At 39.5% G+C, this 15,111-nt stretch overlaps 1 protein-coding gene across 8 annotated transcripts in view; it reads right to left on the reverse strand.

The window, feature by feature from the left end:
* The window catches only part of ALMS1 (ALMS1 centrosome and basal body associated protein), a 200,220-nt gene that overhangs the window by 4,591 nt on the left and 180,518 nt on the right, over positions 1 to 15,111 (reverse strand). For 7 of the 8 annotated variants that reach the window (XM_020883328.2, XM_020883334.2, XM_020883333.2 and 4 more), the window contains 4 exons: positions 8,030 to 8,147; positions 5,791 to 5,994; positions 5,113 to 5,342; positions 4,225 to 4,408 (listed from right to left, as the gene is read on the reverse strand). In XM_020883328.2, the coding sequence (XP_020738987.2) occupies positions 4,225 to 4,408; positions 5,113 to 5,342; positions 5,791 to 5,994; positions 8,030 to 8,147 (736 nt within the window). Of the gene's footprint in view, positions 1 to 4,224; positions 4,409 to 5,112; positions 5,343 to 5,790; positions 5,995 to 8,029; positions 8,148 to 15,111 lie in introns of those variants that run through there. The other variant, XM_070476201.1, reaches the window with a different exon arrangement.

Consider the following 15,111-nt stretch of genomic DNA (forward strand, 5'->3'; position numbering starts at 1 on the left):
TGAGACTGTTTCTTTTTTCTTATATTCTTTCAGTTCAGTTCAGTTCAGTCGCTCAGTCGTGTCCGACTCTTTGCGACCCCATGAATCGCAGCACGCCAGGCCTTCCTGTCCATCACCAATTACCGGAGTTTATTCAAACTCATGTCCATCGAGTCGGTGATACCATCCAGCCATCTCATCCTCTGTTGTCCCCTTCTCCTCCTGCCCCCAAGCCCTTCCAGCATCAAGGTCTTTTCCAATAAGTCAACTCTTCTCATGAGGTGGCCAAAGTATTGGAGTTTCAGCTTCAGCATCAGTCCTTCCAATGAACACCCAGAACTGATCTCCTTTAGGATTAGCTGGTTGGATCTCCCTGCAGTCCAAGGGACTCTCAAGAATCTTCTCCAACACCATAGTTCAAAAGCATCAATTTTTTGGTGCTCAGCTTTCTTCACAGTCTAACTCTCACATCCATACCTAACCACTGGAAAAACCATAGCCTTGACTAGATGGACTTTTGTTTGTTGTATTTTTTAGATTCCACATATAAGTGATATAATACAGTGTTTATCTTCGTCTGACTTATTTTACTAAGCATAATAACCTCCAGATTAATCCATGTTGTTCCAAATGGCAAAATTTGATTCTTTTTTATGGTTGAGTATCAAGTGGTGTCACCATATCAGCCCCTAAAAACTGTGGACCTGTGACTTATGTTTCCATACCAGACCCTGAGAGCTGGACATTTGCCCTGATTTATCTCTGTATTCATTTCAAAAGTACCTGGCATTTGGCAGAGATGTTTCACAGCTGGACTTTGAGATACATGCTTTGAGAGGTATATAGAGGTCAACTGCCCCAAACCAGTTCTGACTTGGACACAAGAACGAGCCTGTGTAGATGCAACCAGGAAGTGTCCAAAACTGACTTTTGCTTCATTAACAAGCTAAGGTCTCTGTCCGAAGGGTGCATTTGTACTCTGCTAGGTACAAAGTTCCAAAGAATAGCAAGGAAAGATAAGAAAGCCTTCCTCAGCAATCAATGCAAAGAAACAGAGGAAAACAATAGAATGGGAAAGACTAGAGATCTCTTCAAGAAAAGTAGAGATACCAAGGGAACATTTCTTGCAAAGATGGGCTCAATAAAGGACAGAAATGGTATGGACCTAACAGATGCAGAAGATATTAAGAAGAGGTGGCAAGAATACATAGGAGAACTATACAAAAAAGATCTTCACGATCCAGTTAATCACAATGGTGTGATCACTCACCTAGAGCCAGACATCCTGGAATGTGAAGTCAAGTGGGCCTTAGGAAGCATCGCTACAAACAAAGCTAGTGGAGGTGATGGAATTCCAGTTGAGCTATTTCAAATCCTAAAAGATGATGCTGTGAAAGTGCTGCACTCAATATGTCAGCAAATTTGGAAAACAGCAGTGGCCACAGGACTGGAAAGGTCAGTTTTCATTCCAATCCCAAAGAAAGGCAATCCCAAAGAATGTTCAAACTACCGCACAATTGACTCATCTCACACACTAGCAAAGTAATGCTCAAAATTCTCCGAGCCAGGCTTCAGCAATACGTGAACCGTGAACTTCCAGATGTTCAAGCTGGTTTTAGAAAAGGCAGAGGAACCAGAGATCGAATTGCCAACATCCACTGGATCATCAAAAAAGCAAGAGAGTTCCAGAAAAACATCTACTTCTGCTTTATTGATTATGCCAAAGCCTTTGACTGTGTGGATCACAATAAACTGTGGAAAATTCTGAAAGAGATGGGAATACCAGACCACCTGACCTGGCTCTTGAGAAATCTGTATGCAGGTCAGGAAATAACAGTTAGAACTGGACATGGAACAATAGACTGGTTCCAAACAGGAAAAAGAGTACATCAAGGCTGTAAAGTATCACCCTGCTTATTTAACTTATATGCAGAGTACATCATGAGAAACGCTGGGCTGGAAGTAGCACAAGCTGGAATCAAGATTGCCGGGAGAAATACCAATAACCTCATATATGCAGATGACACCACCCTTATGGCAGAAAGTGAAGAGGAACTAAAAAGCCTATTGATGAAAGTGAAAGAAGAGAGTGAAAAAGTTGGCTAAAAGCTCAACATTCAGAAAACTAAGATCATGGCATCCAGTCCCATCACTTCATGGGAAATAGATGGGGAAACAGTGGAAACAGTGGCTGACTTTTATTTTTTCGGGCTCCAAAATCACTGCAGATGGTGACTGTGGCCATGAAGTTAAAAGACGTTTACTCCTTGGAAGGAAAGTTATGATCAACCTAGACAGCATGTTAAAAAGCAGAGACATTACTTTGCCAACAAAGGTCTGTCTAGTCAAGGCTATGGTTTTTCCAGTGGTCATGTATGGTTGTGAGAGTTGGACTATAAAGAAAGCTGAGTGCCAAAGAATTGATGCTTTTGAACTGTGGTGTTGGATAAGACTCTTGAGAGTCCCTTGGACTGCAAGGAGATCCAACCAGTCCATGCTAAAGGAGATCAGTCCTGGGTGTTCATTGGAAAGACTGATGTTGAAGCTGAAACTCCAATACTTTGGCCACCTGATGCGAAGAGCTGACTCGTTTGAAAAGACCCTGATGTTGGGAAAGATTGAGGGCAGGAGGAGAAAGGGATGACAGAGGATGAGATGGTTGGATGGCATCACCGACTAAATGGACATGAGTTTGGGAAGGCTCGGGGAGTTGTTGACGGACAGGGAGGCCTGGCATGCTGCGGTTCATGGGGTCACAAAGAGTCGGACACGATGGAGCGACTGAAGTCAACTGAACTGAGGCACAATCTTTACCATGTGCAAAGGACCACGGAGGATTGTGCATGCCCTGGCTGCCCCTGAAAATCTCTGCCCCTTTCCTCAAGCCCTAATCAACCTATCTGCTCCCTAACCCTTCAGTTCCCTTACTCCGCTCCTCTTTGGACATGAGCTCTACTGGGACTTCCCGGGCAGCCCAGTTCCAGGGCACAGGGTGAGGGTGCAATCTCTGGTCGGGGAGCTAAGATCCCACATGCCTCTCGGCCAAAAAACCAAAACGTAAAACAGAAGGAATATTATAATGAATTCAATAAAGATTTTAAAAATGGTTCACATCGAAAAAATCTTTAAAGGAAGAAAACAAAAAAACCATGAGCTCTCCTTTCTCCATTCCGTGATCAGTGTATAAAGCTAATGTTCTGCTATGCTGAACCTGGTCTCATTCAATTGACAACTGTGACTCTGGGCAAAGGACCCACTGAGGTGATCCTGACCCTTAGGGGATTGGTAACAGAGGGTTGTGTCTGAAGAAGGAAGGGTGTGTTGCTCAAGAACTGTGACAGGGAGCAGCTAGGACTTTGTGCCCCCACCCTGAGCTGGCAGTGCAGGCTGGTGGGCAGCGGCCACAGCCAGGGTCAGACGATGATGACCATGACAGCAGCCTAGGGCTCCTGAAGACAGGACACTGGCACAGACTAGACAGTGTGAACCGAAACACTGACCTGTTTACAGGTAAGGCAGTGATTAAAGCATTAGGGAGCACTTCACAGTTTTCATAGCTTTCACATATTATTTTATTGAGAAATTACATCTAGCATAATTGTTATGAGCACAGAGTCTAGCACCAGCCCACTGGGGTTCAAATCCGTTTGGGCAAGGTACTTAATCTCTCTTTGCCTCAGTTTTCTCATTTGTGAAACAGGGATATTAATAGTATCCACCCCAGAGAAGTGTTACAAGCATTAAAAAGAATAATGTCTGAGCAAAACCTAAGAGCTATATAAGTATTTATTATTATTATTATTACCCTTTGAGGGAAGCAAGCCCCATCAAAACATTATTCTTTTGGAACTAACTTGCTCATGGTGACAGAGCTGGTTTTTAAAAACACCATTCTCAGAAATTCCCTGGTGGTACACTGGTTAGGACCCCACATTTTCACTGCCGAGAACCTGGGTTCAATCCCCGGTCAGGGAACTAAGATTCTGCAAGCCAAGTGCCCATTCTCATCGCACACTCTCATTTTTAAGATGTAGTGACAGGGCAAGATTAACTATGCTTTTCTGGATCATGGAAGTGCTGAGAGCTTAATTAGGCAGGTTCTGCTATCTAAGGAGATTTGAGTCTCAACAAGCACAAGTCTCTTTCTGAACTGTAACTGGTCTGGCATTGAGCAGTGCCACCTTGCATGAAGCAGACCTTGCCCTCTCCACCAAGTAACCAGAAAGTGCACAGGCAAGAGTGTACCTCTCCTATGGAGCAGGTGCACGGGGTCCCGGTAGCCCTGCCATTCTTGCACAGTGTTGAAGAGTGCCTCCCGCTCACTCTGTAGCATATTCTGCAGCTTCCTCTCCTGGACTATTAACTTCAGGCGCTTTATCCGTTCCCCAGAGCGGGAGATGAAGTCCGGTCTGTGAAGCTGAAGTGATTCCTGAGGAGAAGAAAAAGCCCCCAACCTCATATTAATGATGCAGGCTTTTCTTCAAGGGACTAGAAAAACCATACCTGCCCAGCAGGTTTGGAAAGCCTGTTTGTAACTTACAGAAAATACTTAGAGCTGAAGGATGATCTAACAACTCCCTGAGTAGGAGAGTTCCAGTAGGAAAATCAGAGGGATCAAAGAAATGCCTTTGGAATAAGTCAAGAACTAAGATTATGGCGATTACAACTCTCCCCAATGTGGATGGGATAAAGCTTGGCTCACTGTGCGATTTTAAATTTCCCTTCAAAGAAATACATCATTAAATAACATTTTCTTTGACTCCCAAGTACTTATAAAAAAGAGACCCTGTGCTAAGTAGAAATAGGAGTTATATAAATGGAGGAACAAATATAAGACTGATGCAAACATCAGGCCTCTACTACACTCCACGTGCAGATATCTACCTACAAACCCAATGAGCAGCTGCACAACATCTTCCCTGCTATTGCCTTGCCCTGCTCAGATACTGAGGGTGATACGTGATTTATAACACTAACAGTAAGGCAGCCTCTGATTAATGAGTGTGAGAACAGATTAACTGTGGAGGTGCCAGAAACAAGGGTCACATGACTACACTTCAGCATGCCAAGTCACAGGTTTACCCTTTCTTCCTCCTTAAACATACAGCTAAAATTAATTCAATCTCACTGTACCTGGAGGGTTGCTCTCACAAATGGCTTCAGTGGATCTTTGCCTGGGCCGGCTAGTGAACTGGGACTGTCCATGTGCTGTCCCTGCCAGTTCTGTTCCCGCAGTGGCTCTCTCCAAGGTTTGGTGTTGGTTATTGGTGCAAACCAGGAGACACCAGGGCCATGAAGCTTGGGCATGTTTTCCTTCTTTGGACCAGACTTCATATTTTCCACAGGAACAAACCATGAAACTCCTATAGGAAATATTTTTAAGAAAGAAAAAAGATTTTTCATTTTTCTCATCAGAAACATATGCATAATATAGGCTCTCAGGGAATCAGCTGTCAGGGGCCAGCAAAATGCCCTAGAGTCTGCTTACTGCAGGTATATAGACTCTAACTGTAGCGTTAAATACAGTCAGCCCTCTGTATACATGCATGTAGAATCCCTGCATTTGAGGGACAGTGCTACGTCATTTTATATAAAAGACTTGAGCATCCATAGCCTTTGGTGTTCAGGAAGGGTTCTCAATCCAAGCCCCACCAGATATACAGAGATGACTGTACTTTGAAAATGGGCCAAGGTGGTGCTGGGGGAAGATGGAGTCAACATTAAGTTGTTTAGAAACAAAGAATCCTAGCACTGCAAGAGAACGGAAATTCACAAGTTCTTCTACTGAGAAAGCAGGACTTAGAAACTGACCTTCACAGCAGCTCTTCTTGTTCTTCTTTAACTTTTTGTCCCCAAGATAATTGGTAAGGAGCCTCTTCTCTTCTACTTTTTCTTCTGACCAAGAAGTCACATCACTGTCCTCTTCTACTCTAGCCTCACTAGAACTTGGAGTTGGGAAAGTCATTCCAACATCTCGAGTGTTTTCTCTGACACCACTCACAATCTCCAAGTTACCTGAGGGTAAAGATCACAGACTTCTCTGAGAAAAGCCTTGAGATTTAGTTGGCAGGTGCATTTAAGTCAGTAAATGAAAACTTAAAAAGAATTAATCATTTATTTTCTATTCTGTAAAGAAAAAGAATTGAGATCTATAATCTTCATAACTACATCTAGTAAAATAGGGAATTCCCTAGTGGGCCAGGGGTTAGGGTTCAATGCTTCCACTACAGTGGGCACAGGTTTGATTCCTGGTCAAGGAACTAAGATCCCACATGTTGTGCAGCGTGGCCAAAAGAAAAAGTAAATAAATAAATAAATCTGGTAAAATATTCAAAACAATCATTGAGACACATTTTTAACAAGTATTATCATGTAAAAATATTTGTTGAAGATAGTGCTCTGAATGAATATAAGCAGAAAGACAATGCAAGCAGAGTTGAAAGATGATATAAACCGTTTTGGAATCACATTATTTGATTTACTACATCAAGCATCTTCAAAATTTTATTGTAATTTCAGATATGTGAGATATCTCATTTTTAAGAACAAATTTGAGTTGTATTTTCTCTTATTGCCATCAGAAAGAATCCTAAACTATGATAAGTGATATACACGTTTTTCTTATTATGATGTCTGCATAAACAATGGTAGTTTCACTGCTGCCTAAACTATTACCACTATTTTTTTTTTTATTCCACTTCAGTAAATTAAAAAAATTTTAAGGTTTGAGAACCGCAGGCTACTGCCTCCTCTTCGGTGGGGTGAAGAGAAGAGAAGAGAGTGAGAAGACAAGGAATACGAGGGCAGAGAGATGGAGATGTGTGTGTCTGTGGGAGGATCTCACTTCTGTCGGCTTAGATATTAGACGGAAAGCACTACTAATACGGAGTCGCTGGGAAAAAGATTTCAGTTCTGATCCCAAGTAAGAAGGACGGTAAACACAGTCACCAAGGTGAGGAAGAGGTTAACAGACGTAAAGACATGACTTGAAGGGAAAAATAATCAAGGGGCAGGTTCACTTCTGTTTTATAAAAGCAAAACATATAGGAAGTCATAAAGTGAGAAGCCTCCTTCCCATTCCTGTTCTCCATTAGTTTATAACCCTGTGATTCCAGAGAATTTCTGCACACATTCACGCAATTCTCTTCATTTTTCAAATACATGTAGTAGCATGCTACATACTAGTTTGTACTTTGCCTTTTCTTTTTAATTATGTATCTTGGGGATCTTGACACATTAGTAGCAAAAGCTACTTCATACTATGTAGGACTTCATTATGTGTGTTAGTCGCCCAGTTGTGTCCGACTCTTTTGCAACCCCATGGACTGTAGCCCACCAGGCTACTTGGTCCATGGGATTCTCCAGACAAGAGCACTGGAGTGGGCTGCCATTTCCTTCTCCAAAGACTTAATTATATAGATATACAATAATTTATTTAACAATTTAGCTACTGATGGACATCTAAGTTGCTTTTACTTTTCTGCTTATAATAAAACAATATTTCAGAGGTTAGTTCTGTCATTAACCATTTGTCATTTCACACATATGCACCATATATCTATAGGCTAAACTCCAAAAGTAAAAGTGCTGGGTCAAAGTAATTTTGATAGAAACTGCCAAGTTGTTAGTCATAAGGGCTGCACTCCCAACTTACACGCCAACTAGAATGTACCTATTTCCTTACATGCTTGCCCACAAACTTGCTATCAAACTTAAATTTTTGTCTATCTGACAGGTGACAAATGGCCTGAATATATATTTTTTATTAATTAAAAAAATTTACTTATTTATTTCTTTTTGGCTGTTCCAGGTTTTAATTGTGGTGCGCCAGCTCAATAGTTGCCCTGCAGCATGTGGGATCTCAGACCCCCGGCCAGCGACTAAACCCATGTTCCCTGCACGGCAAGGCAGATTCTTAACCACTGGACCACCAGAGAACATACTCGAGTATATTTTTATCTTCATTTCTTTTGTTGTGAGTGACGTGAGTGTCTTATCACAGGTTAAAGAGCTACTTATATTAATATTTCAATGAAAATGTTTAATTTACCTGCTTGTATGCCCTTATTTAACATATGTGCATTTTGCTTGTTGCAAAGGGTAGAGTTCGAGCTCCAGAAACTACTGGTAGAAGATGAAACAGAGTCAGAAGAGACATGGTCTGTCACCTGGAAAAACAAGAGAGATCCTGTTACCATTACTTGTGGTCAATGGCCTAGTTACCTACAGAATAAGAAAATATACAAGTCACCAAGAGCCCTTTCTAATCCAGTTCAAATGGTTGAGATGACATTGCCAGGAAGCTTGCAGCAATGTGAACATGCTACTACGTATTTTGTGATAGAGAGGTGGTAGCTGTAGTTACATACGGGCTCAAGCTGTTTCAAGAAGCTAAGACAAGACTGGGTATGTTCCCAGGACTTGAAAAGACTCTGAAGTGGGTGCTAGACAAAGATTAGCCTGGTGTGTCTTGAGAATGAAATTCTGAAGTGACACTACCACAGAACTGATAAGAAAGAGGGCAGAGGATAACTAAAGAGGCTGAGTGGTGAACTGCAGAGAGTGCTTTCCAGTAAGATCCAACTTAGGCATTTATTCAAGGATAAATGCCAAAAAGCTTAAAGGCCCTATGAGAAGTCCTAAATGTGAGGAATATAGCAAAAAGCACTTGAATATTTGAGCCCCAAAGGTTTTTTAGTTATATTCAGAGCAAGTAGAGCAATGAAGGGAGCTGATGGTGGAATGTTTGTGAATAAGCAAAAGATTACCAAAATATAGTAAAAAAAAAAAATTAATATAAAATGGTATTTCTTAAACTGGTTCATCACAACACTCTCCTGAGGAAGGATCCTAACCCAGAACAATGAATTGGAGGTTATAAGTGAGGGGTCTGGGAATCTACATTTTGAATAAATGCCAGGTGCCTGTCTGATTAAGGACGTTTGGTATAGTAAATTGAAGCCCAAGTCAGGAAAGGAAACAGAGTGTCTCCTTCCCTGAACTAGACAAACTACATTTCAGGACCTTCAGGGAACTTGCAACAGATCCAGCAGCAGAGGAGCTATGTTAAATGTCTGGAGACAGAAAATTAATGTTTCAAAAGATAAGCATAGCAAACTGCAGGCTTTAAAAATGATGATGTGTAAAAGTCTAGAATGGATCACAAACTGTATAATTTGCAAGCATATCCAGGTTAAAAAAAAAAAAAAGATCAGCAAATTTTAGCCAAGGTTCACTAAAGCAGGCAGAATAAAACCCTGCCAGTTTAGCCTTGTTTTTCCTAGTAGACATGGTCATTTAACTGGTAGACCAGACTATATAGCAGATAACTAGATTTGAATAAAACAACAAAACTTCTCATAGCATACTTGAGGGCAAGATGGAGTTACAGGGGCTGAAGGATAAGTTGATGGAACCAGCTTTCCCATATAAAACATCCAGAAGGGCCTAAACAGCTGTCAGGATCCCTAATAATAATAGGAATGATAGGCTAAATCAAACAAGGGATAATTGTAAAGCCTTACGCATCAGGCAGGAAGAATGGCAATAACTTTGATACAGTAGAAAAAGCTGTGAGTCTGGAGTCCAAATACCTAAACCAGTCTCAGATCTTCCCTTTACTAGCTGTCTCTACTTGAGCAAGCCATAATCTCTGTTGCCAGTTTCCCCATCTAGAAAAGGGAACAGCTGCATTCCTGAAATTACGGAAATGTTACAAAGAACAAATGATTTAGACACAAAAAAAATGTAAAAAGCTAATACAAAATTAGGAGACAAAGATCATGTTAAACCAATATGTATGAAAGTGTGGTGAGGCAGATTTGACTGACTGGTAATACACTATAATTTTTCTGCAGCTGTTTTTTTAAAAAGGGGAGAATAATTTACATACTAAAATGGACTTTCAATATAAATTGTCAAATACAAAAGGCAAAGTTGGCTGCCATTTCTGTGAAAAGGGAAGAAAATATATGCAATATATACAGTTACTTGCCTTTTATGTACAGAATATCTATGAAAAAAAAGAACCCAGATTGGGAAGGAAGAAGTAAAACTTTTTATTTGCAGATGACACGATGCTATCTGTAGAAAACACTAAGGAATCTACAAAGTATTAAAACAAAAAAGTTTAGCCAGATTGTAGAATATAAGGTCAACAAGATAAAAAATCAATTGTATTTCTATATTCTAGCAAGGTGCAATCTGAAAATAAAATTAAGGAAACAAACCACTCACAGTAGCAACAACAAGAATGAAATATCAGGGAATAAATTTAACAGAAGAGCAAGGCTTGTACAATGAAAACTATAAAACACTGGCGGGAGAAATTAAAGGTCTAAATAAGTTGTGAGATATTCCATGTATGTGGAATGGACAAAAGACTTGAATGGATATTTTACCAAAGATGATATAAAAGTGGCCAATAAACATATGAGAAGATTTCAACACTATCAGTCACGAGGGAAACGAACTGAAGTCACAGTGAGATGCCACCTTACACCCACGAGGATGGCTGTGACCAGAAAGATGTGCAGTGCTGAGTGTTGGCAGCGAAGTGGAGAAGCTGGAACCTTCACAACCTGCTGTTGAGAACGCAAAATGATACAGCTGCTTTGGAAGACACTTTGGAATTTTCTTAAAAACTAAACACAAACTTATCATATGACCCAGCAATTCCACTCCTAGGTATATACTCAAAAGAAATGATTCCACATAAAATTTTTTGTGTCCACACAAAAACGTCTACACAAACATTCATAGCAGTATTATTCATATTATTCCACCCCCCCAGTCAAACAATCCAAGTTTCCAACAACTGGCAGTCAGATAAACAAAATGTGGTAGAGCCACACAATACTAATCAGCAATAAAAAGGAGCACTGATACATACTATAAGGGTGAATCTTGAAAATATCCCTAAAAAGCTAGATACAAAAGACTAGCTATTATATAACTCCATTTATATGAAATATGCAGAAAAAAGGAACATGACAGTTTGTCTTGGGCTGGGAATGTGAATTGGTTATAAACAGGTATGAGACTTTTCTGGGTGACAAAAGTGTTCTAAAACTGAATTGTGGTGATGACTACATGGCTCTGTAAACTTACTTCAATAAAGCTGTTTAAAAATCTCTAAAGATATGCAAGAACTAGTAATACTGAGTAACTCTGAAAAGATGGGTGCCTAGGGAACAGGAGAGGGAAGATACTTTATCAAATACTTATATATTTTAAATTTTGTACCATGTAATTGTATTATCAGTTTAAAAAATGAGAATAAATAAAACAAAAATAAGGAAGTGTGGCAATAAAGGTTTAATGGCTTTGATGAGTTCAATAGGAGTAAAACATGTTTTATGTTTTATGCCATAGAAGTGTTCTAGTTTACAGAAAGTGAAAAGTGAAGTCGCTCAGTCCTGTCCGACTCTTTGCAACCCCATGGACTGTAGCCTACCACACTCCTCTGTCCGTGGGATTCTCCAGGCAAGAATACTGGAGTGGGTTGCCATTTCCTTCTCCAGGGGATCTTCCCAATCCAGGGACTGAGCTTGGGTCTCTTGCATTGCAGGCAGATGCTTTACCAGTTTAGTTTACAGAAAGGAGAATGATAAATCTGCTGTCACTATCTAAGGCACAGCATATGTAATTCAAAGGGACATGTTTAAAAAGAGGGTATCAACAAATAGACCCAGAAGCTCCCAACTTAGGAAAGTGGAGTATAAAGGATGACCTGTGAGAAGTGGTTCAATGAGTGAAGGCCTGAGAGAAAATACTTCAGGGATGGAAGTGGGGGCCTGAGATGTAGATTAGATCTCTTTTCTGTGCCTTCAGAGGGCAGAACTGGGAACAGAGTCAGGAAATCTAATAACAGGCAGATTTTGGATCTTTTTAAAATATCAAAACCTTTGCCAACTAGTGCCTAGACAAATGAAATGAGATGCCAGTGAGCAGTGAGTGAGTGGTGGAGCTGTTGAAGCAGAGGCTGGAGCACCTCATGGGGCAGAGGCAGCAGTGTGGATGGTCCTTTCCAAAAACAAGTCTGAGGACCTCCTGCACTTCCAAAGTACACAACTGGTCATGGTATGCACCACTGGGTGTGAAAGAACACACGTCTACATCTGATTAAATGAGGAGTCTTGGTATGCATGTTTCTGCTTCCAGTTTAAATCTTTCTGATTAAGTTCATTCCTGCCTGTAAAAAGGTAAATATTTAAAAATAGAAAATAGTCTAAAAATAAATTCTTGCTCAACCAGATATATCTAGTTAACCCTCTAGTATGGTGAAAATCAAAAGGCCAGACAAAAACAAGTGTTTTCAAGGATATGGAGAAATGAGAACCTTCACATATTGATGCTTGGAATGCAAAATAGTAAACAATATTTTGCATAACAATCCGGTAGAGTCCCTCAGATGGTTAAATATAGACTTACCATATGATCCATAGTCTATCCACTTGTAGGCATATGCCCCAAAGAAATATAAGCTCTGTCCACATAGAAACTTGTACATGGATGTTCACAGCAGCTGTTAATAGGAGCCCCACAGTGGAAGAAATCTCAATGTCCATTAACTAATGAATAGCTAAGTAAAAAATGTATATTCATACAATGGAATATTATTTGGTCATACAAAGGAATGGATACATGCTACATTATAGATGACCTTTGAAAATATTAAGTGAAAGAAGCCAGTCACAAAAGATCACATATTATGTCCATTTACACAAAATGTTTAGAATAAAGAACTCAAGAGAGAGAGGAAAAAAAAGCAGATTAGTAACACAGCCAGGGAAGGGGCAAGAAATTGGAAGAAATGACTGGTAATGTGTATATGGTGTTTGTGGTAGGTATTGAAAACACCTTAAAATTAAATTGGGATGATGGTTGCACATCACTGTGAATATACTAAAACCCACTGAACTGTACACTTAAAATAGCTGAATTTTATGGTGTGTGAAACACCTCAAGAAAGCTATAAAATGTGTATATTCATGTATGCAAACTGAAATACAAGCAGATTATGAAGTCTTCATTTGGAGAAAAAATGCTGCTCATGCTTGGTGGTCTTATATCTTCTGTTACCGAACCAGGGATACAAGAACAAAGGAAGGTACCAACAATGTCATTTTCATATAATAGTGAACAGTCCTAACAAAAATGTGGGCACTGGATATTGTACATATGGTAGCACTGTATACACACTATGGCGAGAGCTAAGTGCAAATGGTTACAATGATGCAGTCATGCTATGTTGACTTTCTCAGATTCAAATAATAATCACAATTTACAGCCTTGCACTGTGTCTGACAATCTTCTATCCCAACAGGGGATAGAAGGTAATTTTTGCTGAATTCATTTACAGATGCTGTTGGTAACCACAATAATCCACCTCCCTTAGTGCAAGGGAGAGTCTTAGGCATCTCCTATAGTGATCTCAGCATCCCTCATGGCCTGGAGGTGAATCAGCCCACTCAGTTCTCTGCAGTTGGGCTTACACATAAAGATTTAAGTGACTACAAGTCAAATGACATTACCAGCTACCGTGGTTTTTAAGCTTTCTGCTGCAGAGTTGAAAAGAGATACATACTGGCTGACTTCTTCTGTTTTAATTTCTATTATTGTGAGAGTGAACTCACCTGTTGATGCCTGATTACAACTGGGAAAAAGGTAACTTCCACCATCTCAGAGATGTTTCAGGTTTTTTGTTGTACTTCTTAATTAAAATCTAGGTGAAATTCATTCCCATATTCATTGATCAGACACACCATCAGACAGACCCAGAAAAAAAGGTTTTCAAATACTTGTTTTTCAGGTGGAAACTGAGCTTAGGAAAACATACCAAATGTAGGAAAAAGTCTATGTTTTCTTACATGACTTCATATGGCTATTCTTCATGTATGAAGATTGTTACTGTTGACCTTCTGCCAGCAAGGTGCCTGCTGAGAGATACTTTTCTTTCAGAATGATGGATTTATGCTAATTCATTTATAACTACTGAAGTTTAGTACCAGAGATACACATTGATAAAGCAGAGTAAAAATCAGAAATATAGTCAACAGCACCCAAAGACAGTCTTTCTTGTGAAGTTTTTAGATATGTGCAGCTCAAACTGGCAACTGTAGATTCAATACTAAAACTTACTAACCAGTAAAAGATGACACAATCACAAAGTCTGTGCCCTCAAAATAACATTTTGACATAGATTTAATTCTGAGAGGCAAGATTAAATCTTAAGCAGAACTCAGGTGAGAACTATTACTCACCACTAGAAAATCAGAACAGGTCAATTATTTCTGCAAGTATGGTAGACGATAACTATAAAATATCCTGCCTCCTAAATTAAAAATGTATTGTGGCTGCAGAAAGGTCCTCAAAAATGTCTTTTCATACAAAAATGAATAAAGATGGCAGAGATGTAATGAATCTGGATAATGCCAAAATTCAAAGTAAGGCCATGAGACTGTAATGTTAAAATGCAGCAGCAGTACTTGTCATCAAAACTGAGGTTAAAAAATCTCTTAACAGGACCGTAAAGTTTTCCAGATAATGGTTGGGTTTGGGGTAGAGAAGAAAGAAAACCAAGAGCTGAAGACTTCAATTAACATATGGGAAAAACTAGAAGGTTAGAAAATGATCATTAAAATTTTATAGAGGGTGGTAGAGCTAGATGACATGAGTTTCAAAAATTATGGTCTGGAAGTGGTCCTCTCACTTTTTTTCTTCTCGGCATTCTCTCAGATCTTTCCTCTTGGCTTTAGTATTTATAAGGATTATGATCACCTTTACATGGATGGCTCTGAAATCTGTATTCCACTCATGAGGTCTTATATATCTATGGTTTTAGACATTTTCACTTGGATGCCCTGATCCAACTTCAAGTTTAATAAATAAAATTCCATATTTCATAAGTCAGAATTAGTTTCCTCTTCTTATAGCTCCATTTTGATTACCTTATCACACAGAATTTGAGTTGCTTTGGGCAGAAATTTCAAAAGAACCATGGCTAGTTAATTACCAAATCCAACTGATAAAAGCTCAGCTTAAAAACAATATTAATTTTTCTCATAAATTAACTTGTTAATATCACTATCTTATTTAAAAATCTGACAATTAGCTAAATATTAGGTAATA

Source organism: Odocoileus virginianus, chromosome 2 (genome assembly GCF_023699985.2).
Source record: "Odocoileus virginianus isolate 20LAN1187 ecotype Illinois chromosome 2, Ovbor_1.2, whole genome shotgun sequence".
Lineage (NCBI taxonomy): Eukaryota > Metazoa > Chordata > Mammalia > Artiodactyla > Cervidae > Odocoileus > Odocoileus virginianus.